The 7,265-nt window shown below is 57.2% G+C and overlaps 1 protein-coding gene across 4 annotated transcripts in view; it reads left to right on the top strand.

Moving 5' to 3' along the window:
- The window catches only part of UNC45A (unc-45 homolog A (C. elegans)), a 14,724-nt gene extending 9,337 nt beyond the window's left edge, over positions 1-5,387 (top strand). For 2 of the 4 annotated variants that reach the window (XM_010841056.1, XM_010841054.1), the window contains exons 11-20: positions 234-328; positions 566-707; positions 1,081-1,221; positions 1,711-1,838; positions 2,029-2,095; positions 2,509-2,622; positions 2,825-2,940; positions 4,238-4,355; positions 4,460-4,520; positions 4,771-5,387. In XM_010841056.1, coding sequence (XP_010839358.1) covers positions 234-328; positions 566-707; positions 1,081-1,221; positions 1,711-1,838; positions 2,029-2,095; positions 2,509-2,622; positions 2,825-2,940; positions 4,238-4,355; positions 4,460-4,520; positions 4,771-5,135 — 1,347 coding nt within the window. In that variant the 3' untranslated portion in view covers positions 5,136-5,387. Of the gene's footprint in view, positions 1-233; positions 329-565; positions 708-1,080; positions 1,222-1,710; positions 1,839-2,028; positions 2,096-2,508; positions 2,623-2,824; positions 2,941-4,237; positions 4,356-4,459; positions 4,616-4,770 lie in introns of all 4 variants that reach the window. The other 2 variants (XM_010841055.1, XM_010841057.1) reach the window with 2 other exon arrangements.
- Positions 5,388-7,265: the final 1,878 nt, after the last annotated feature.

The raw sequence follows: 7,265 nt of genomic DNA, 5'->3' as shown, positions 1-7,265 counted from the left end.
CTGTCGCTTCAGTCGTGTCTGACCCTCTGAGTCCCATGGACAGAGGAGCCTGGCAGGTTGCAGTCCATAGGGTCGCAGAGGGTCAGACACGACTGAAGCGACAGCACAGCACAGTCCAGCTGGTAGCCTGGTGGGGGTGTGCCTGGCCTCCAGGGAGCCTGGCAGAGTGCTGGGGGGAGCCCTGCCCTGCCTCCGTCCCTTGGCCAGCAGCTGGTTCTCAACCTCTCTTGCAGGGGCTCTGTAAGCTCGGCTCGGCCGGAGGGACTGACTTTAGCATGAAGCAGTTTGCCGAAGGCTCCACTCTCAAGCTGGCCAAGCAGTGTCGAAAGTGAGTGATTTATCATGGCTGTGGCTCCGTGCCTCCTGGCCAGACCTCAAGAGAAGAGGGGAATCCTCACTGCCCTGTCCTCCCCAGGCAGACCCTCCATGTGAACTGCTTCCATATGTGGTGGGGATGCCCCAACCACTGGCTTTTCCTCCCTGGGTCCTGGGGTGCCCCTCCTACCACTCCCCCCGCCACCCCCCTGCCCGTTCTGGTAGTCATCAGTGCCCTGCACGCCCCCAGGTGGCTGTGCAATGACCAGATGGACGTGGGCACGCGGCGCTGGGCAGTGGAGGGCCTGGCCTACCTCACCTTCGATGCTGATGTGAAGGAAGAGTTTGTGGAGGATGCAGCTGCTCTGAAGGCTCTGTTCCAGCTCAGCAAGGTAGCCCCTGGGTTCCTGCAGTCGTCCAGGGATGCTGACTAGGATTAGAGCCCAAAGGGCTTTCTTGGCAGGTGTGGCCAGCGGCGTTTGTGACAGGGGGCTGGTAGCCCGAGTGACTGCCCTGTGTGGCCTGGGTCTTCTGACCTGCACCAGTGGTTCAGCAAGGGTGCTCTCTTAGGAGGAGTCGGGGAGGTCAAGTGCATGAGCTCCCAAAGTCAGGGCCACCCTGGGCCGGGGAGGTGCCCGGATTCATCCTGGTGCCCAGGGGGCCCAGCCGAGGGTAGAACTGGGAGCCTGGGCAGCGCTGACCCCGGTCCTGCTCTGCCCCTGGGCTGGCCGCTGACGGCCCGTCTGCCCCCCGCCCCCCCGGCAGTCCGAGGAGAGGTCGGTGCTCTTCGCGGTGGCCTCGGCGCTGGTGAATTGCACCAACAGCTATGACTACGAGGAGCCGGACCCCAAGATGGTGGAGCTGGCCAAGTATGCCAAGCAGCACGTGCCCGAGCAGCACCCCAAGGTGAGGGGGCCCCAGCGGTATGGGGGCCCGTTGACCTGAGGCATCCACAGCAGATGCACTTCTGTTTAAGCAGGTTTCTTTCTCTTTTAATCTTTTTTTAACTTAATTTATGTATTTATGTTTGGCAGCACTGGGTCTTTGTCGCTGCCCGGGCTTTTCTCTAGCTGCGGTGAGCAGGGGCTACTCTCGAGTTGCCGTGTGCAGGCTTCTCGCTGCGGTGGCTTCTCTTATTGCAGAGCACCGGCTCCAGAGCTCAGGCTCGGTAGTTGCGGCGCACGGGCTTAGTTTCCTGCAGCATGTGGGATCTTCCCAGACCAGGGATTGAACCTGTGTCCCTTGCATCGGCAGGTGGCTTCTTAACCACCAGACCGCCAGGGAAGTCCTCTTTCCCTTTGTTGTCATGCCCATCAACATGTGTCGTGAGAAGGGTTCCCCCTTTCCCCTGCCTGATCGGCTGAGGTCCCTCTGATCAGCTGCCTCCTTCCCCAGGACAAGCCGAGTTTCGTGCGGGCTCGGGTGAAGAAGCTGCTGGCGGCCGGTGTGGTGTCGGCCATGACGTGCATGGTGAAGACCGAGAGCCCTGTGCTGACCAGTTCCTGCAGGGAGCTGCTCTCCAGGTGAGCCTGCCCCCTGCCCGTCAGCCTCCCCGCTGCTGATGAAACTACAGAGGGAGCCTTCGCTGGTGCAGTGGGCTCCTGGAGCCAGAGGGGCCACCCACCTGCCAGTCCGCCTTTGCTGCTCCCGGGAGTGGAAGGTCTGCCCGCCACGAGCCGCGGCCCGCCCGCCCAGCCCGGCACTTCCCCGCAGGGTCTTCCTGGCTTTGGTGGAAGAGGTCGAGGACCGTGGCACTGTGGTTGCTCAGGGAGGGGGCAAGGTAAGCTGGCTCAGACTCCTTCAGGATGGGCCGTAAAACATGACTCAGTGGCTGCCACAGCAGAGCTCGGTGTTGGATGGGGACAGAGAAGTGTCATTAGCAGCCAGCAGGAATGTCTTCCTGACGCGTGAGTGATGCTGAAGGGCCCTGGACTTTGTGCCTACAAGGCTCTGAGGGCTCCTGTGTCATTGACCTTCATGGCCCCGTGCTTGGCACAGTCCATGTCTAGCCCTTAATAAGTGCTTCCAGAAGCGTCTGGGTAGCTTGCTGGGAGGCCTAGGAAGTGAGAGGGGTGTGAGTGGGCGTGTGGTCAAGCCCCGGGAGAGAGACGGGAGAGGCGAGGGCGGCACAGTCAGGGCCTCGGGCCTCACGGTCCTGGCTGCACCCTGGGTGCTGATGGGCCCGTCCCACAGGCTCTGCTCCCACTGGCTCTGGAAGGCACCGACGTGGGGCAGACTAAAGCAGCCCAGGCTCTCGCCAAGCTCACCATCACCTCCAACCCAGAGATGACCTTTCCGGGCGAGCGGGTGCGTGTCTTCCTGCCCCAGCCCCGGCCTGTCCTCCACCCTCTCAGTGGGCCCTCCTGGCCTTTGAGTCGGGCTGTGGCTACTCCGCGGGGCCTTGGGGGGGGGGTGTGGGCGACCTCTCGGGGACTGGACTCCCATTTGCAGGGCCGGTGGGGTCGGGAGAGCCGGGGCAGGTAGCCCTGATGCATGGGTGCATATGCAGATCTACGAGGTAGTCCGGCCCCTCATCTCCCTGTTGCACCTCAACTGCTCCGGCCTGCAGAACTTCGAGGCGCTCATGGCTCTAACGAACCTGGCGGGGATCAGCGAGAGGCTCCGGTGAGGTCCACGGGGATTCGGGACCTGGGCAGGGCACCGTGGTTTAGACCACTTACAGTTTTTTTTGTTGTTATTGTTATTCATTTACTTACTTTGTTTTTGGCTGTACTGGGCCTAGTTGCTGCACACTGGCTTTCTGTAGTTGCAGAGAGTGGGAACTATTCTTTGTTGCAGGTCAGGGGCTTCTCACTTGCGTGGATTCTGTTGTTGCAGAGCACAGGCCCTAGGGGCCCTGGCACAGGCTTCAGTAGTTGTGGCACGTGGGCTTATAGTTGCTTCTCGGCATGTGGGATCTTCCCGGACCAGGGATCGAACCCATGTCCCCAGCATGGCAGGCAGATTCTTATCCACTGGACCACCAGGGAAGTCCAGCACTTTAGTTTGGAGAGTACTCCTCAGCTACTTATTTTCCAGACAGGCCGAGAGGCATGACTTGTACAGTGTTCTGCGAGAGGGCAAGGACCTAGGCCATAAGAGTGCAGGCCCTGGTGTCAGACCAGCTGGGTTCAAATCCTGGCTTTACTGGTTGTTAGTGTGTAACCTCTCAAGTAACTTAATCCCCCTGTGCCTTAGTTTCCCCCTCTGTGAAACGGAATGGTTATATACCTATCTCATGGAGTAGCAGTGGGGAGGATTAAATGAGAAAATACAGGTAAAAGCATTGACTACCTAGATGCCTGACTCCCAGCAGTGTGTCCAAGCAATACGTATTAGCCACGTCACTAATGGTGAGACTATTCAGTCTCAGTCTCCTCTTCTGCAAAATAGTGGTGATAATCACACGAGCACCTTTACCATAGGACTGTGGTGAGGATTTCTTTTTAAATATTTATTATTTGGCTGCGCCAGGTCGTAGTTGCAGCATGCAGGATCTTAAGTTGTGGCATAGGAGATCTAGTTCCCTGACCAGGGATGGAGCCTGGACCTCCTGCATTGGGAGCATGGAGTCTTAGCCACTGGACTGCCAGGGAAGTCCCTGCGGTGAGGATTAAGTAAGATCGTCCAAGTGCTGGGTCAGGGTGAGTGCTCAAACGTTAGATGTTAGCATCGCCATCATCACCCCCAGGTCTCCTAACTCCTAGTTAAGAGCATTTTTCCAAGGTCCCGCGTGCTGTCTCCTCGGCCAGGTTAGAAGACTGGAAACCACTGCCCGGTGGCTTCAAACCTGCACAGGGCAGTCTCTGCATATTGCCTAGGGAGATCCTTGGCCCGAGTCTTGTTGTATAGGGAAGCGGGGCTGGGAGTGACGGATGCAAACGCTCTGGTGATGCCGACGCTTCCGCCCTTGGCCCCGCAGGCAGAAGATCCTGAAGGAGAAGGCCGTGCCCATGATCGAGGGCTACATGTTTGAGGAGCACGAGATGCTCCGCCGGGCGGCCACGGAGTGCATGTGTAACTTGGCCATGAGCAAGGAGGTGAGGGCTGGTCCAGGCGGTCACACCAGGCAGGCATGCAGGAGTATCTGGCCCGGCTGGGCTCTGCCCCATCTGACTTGGTCCCTCCCTGCTTCTGGCCACAGGTGCAGGATCTCTTTGAAGCCACGGGAAACGACCGGCTGAAGCTGCTGGTGCTGTACAGCGGTGAGGATGACGAGCTGCTGCGGCGGGCGCCCGCCGGGGGCCTGGCTATGCTCACCTCCACGCGGCCCTCGCTCTGCAGCCGCATCCCCCAAGTGGTCAGTGCCTCTTCTTGGTGGAGCCGGGGGAGGTGGGCCAGGAACCCCCAGCCTGCTGGTGGTCGGTTGGTGAAAGGCAGCCCCAGGGTGTGTGGGTAGTGTTCGCTGCCGGGGTTCCCTACTGCTCCGTGGTCACACTGCCCTGTTTCTGGCAGACCACACACTGGCTGGAGATCCTGCAGGCTCTTCTTCTGAGCCCCAGCCAGGAGTTGCAGCACCGGGGTGCTGTGGTGGTGCTGAACATGGTGGAGGCCTCGAGGGAGATCGCCAGCACCCTGATGGAGAGCGAGGTGCTGGAGATCCTGTCGGTGCTAGCCAAGGACGAGGAGACCCCGGTCACCAGGGCGGCCACAGCTTGTCTGGGGAAAGCTGTGGAATATGGGCTTATCAAACCCAGCCAGGACGGAAAATGAGGGCCTGCCTCAAGCACACGCTACCCACTGCAGCACAAGGAGCAGGACAGACTGGCTGGTGGGGCTGGGATGCAAACGCCTGGCCTCTCCTCCCGGCTGCCCTTTGATGTCCTCTGTTCTGAGTCAGGGAGCATGTTCACAGCCCTGCGCTCCCAGCACAGCCTCCCGGCGCACGCAGCAGGACACTTTTTCCTGTACTACTAAGACAGCTGGGAATGGGGACGGCTTGTCCTAATTCACCCTGTGGGTTCCTGGCATTGGGAAGGACACAGCAAGCAGCCTCACCAGCTACAAGCATCACCTGAACCTGCTAGCAGGACCACTTCTGATCCTCTAATAAAAGCTTGTGGAGGGATTTCATTGTTGTCCAGTGGTTAAGACTCTTGTGTTTTAAATGCAGGTTCGATCCCTGGTCAGAGAACTAAGGTCCCATGTGCCAGTGTGGCCAAAAAAATAAAAGTGCATGGAACTCAAGTATGTGCTCTGTCAGCGGGCAGGGATGGCTGGCAGTGGGCCAGAGTATGGAGCAGGAGCTGGGCATGATTGAGTAGTATGGGCAGCTTTACAGCAGCACAGCCACCTTTAGGGAAGGGATCAAATGGATTCCTACCCCAGGTCCACTGAGTTGCTTATCCCTGTTAGAGGGTCAAAGGGTAAACATTGGGGGAGCAAATCAGTCTTTAGTTACATGGATATAAATGCATTCAGTTCAGTCGCTCAGTCGTGTCCAACTCTTTGTGATCCCATGGACTACAGCACACCAGGCCTCCCTGTCCATCACCAACTCCCAGAGTTTACTCAAATTCGTCCATTGAGTCAGTGATGCCATCCAACCATCTCATTCTCTGTCCCCTTCTCCTCCTCCCTTCAATCTTTCCCAGCGTCAGGGTCTTTTCCAGTGAGTCAAATTTTTGCATCAGGTGGCCAGAGTATCGGAGTTTCAGCTTCAGCATCAGTCCTTGCAATGAATATTCAGGACTGATTTCCTTTTGGATGGACTGGTTGGATCTCCTTGCAGCGCAGGTCTCTCCAAGAGTCTTCTCCAGCACCACAGTTCAAAAGCATCAATTCTTCGGTGGTCAGGTTTTTTTTATAGTTCAACACTCACATCCATACATGACTACTGGAAAAACCGTAGCTTGGACTAGACGGACCTTTGTTGGCAAAGTAATGTCTCTGCTTTTTAATACGCTGTCTAGGTTGGTCACAGCTTTTCTTCTAAGGAGCAAGGCTTTCATGGCTGCAGTCACCGTCTGCAGTGATTTTGGAGCCCCCCAAAATAGTCTTGTCACTGTTTCCATTGCTTCCCCATCTGTTTGCCATGAAGTGATGGGACGGGATGCCATGATGTTAGTTTTCTGAATGTTGAGTTTTAAACCAACTTTTTCACTCCTCTTTCACTTTCATCAAGAGGCTCTTTAGTTATTTGCTTTCTTGGAGAGGGTGTGGAGAAAAGGGAACCCTCTTACACTGTTGGTGGGAATGCAAACTAGTACAGCCACTATGGAGAACAGTGTGGAGATTCCTTAAAAAACTGGAAATAGAACTGCCTTATGATCCAGCAATCCCACTGCTGGGCATACACACTGAGGAAATTCTTCACAGAGCTAGAACAAATAATTTCACAATTTGTATGGAAATACAAAAAACCTCGAATAGTTATTTGCTTTCTGCCAGAGGGTGGTGTCATCCACATATCTGAGCTAATAGGCCTTTCAATACTTCTGCCTTTGTACTGAGAGTTCTCAACGGCCTCCAGTCAGGGAGAACTCGGGATCTAGGGTTGGGAAAACCCTGAAGAGAACCCCCGTAGCTGAGCCGGGTTGGAGCTGGCCACCGCAGGTACCCCTACCTGGCTGGGCGGATGGTCCCAGAGCGCCTGCTTCCGCTCTGCGGGCCAAGCCCAGCTTGACTCTCATTGGCTCATGGAGGTAAGTGACAGACTCCAGAGCCAATGGCTGGTAAAAGCTGCCCGCCGCCCGCCTAGTACTACCGAGGCACGTTGGACAGCGGACCCACGCGAGTTAGAAGCGAGCTACCGCCCGCCCCAGACTAAAAAAAAGGACTGGCAGCACTCGTCCCTCGGGTCGCTCGTAGCCGACCCCTTAGTTCTTTGTGAGTGTCCCCCAGATGCTTCTAATACTGGCTCCGCGGCCCCTGCGAGCTTGCGGGGGGCGGGACCATCTGGTCCAAGCTCCGTTTCGAGCCACGCCCGCCGGCGGTTTGGCCCACTCCCC

This window comes from Bison bison, unplaced genomic scaffold (assembly GCF_000754665.1).
Source record: "Bison bison bison isolate TAMUID 2011002044 unplaced genomic scaffold, Bison_UMD1.0 scf7180017864155, whole genome shotgun sequence".
NCBI lineage: Eukaryota > Metazoa > Chordata > Mammalia > Artiodactyla > Bovidae > Bison > Bison bison.
This window is presented reverse-complemented; position numbering and strand designations above follow the sequence as displayed.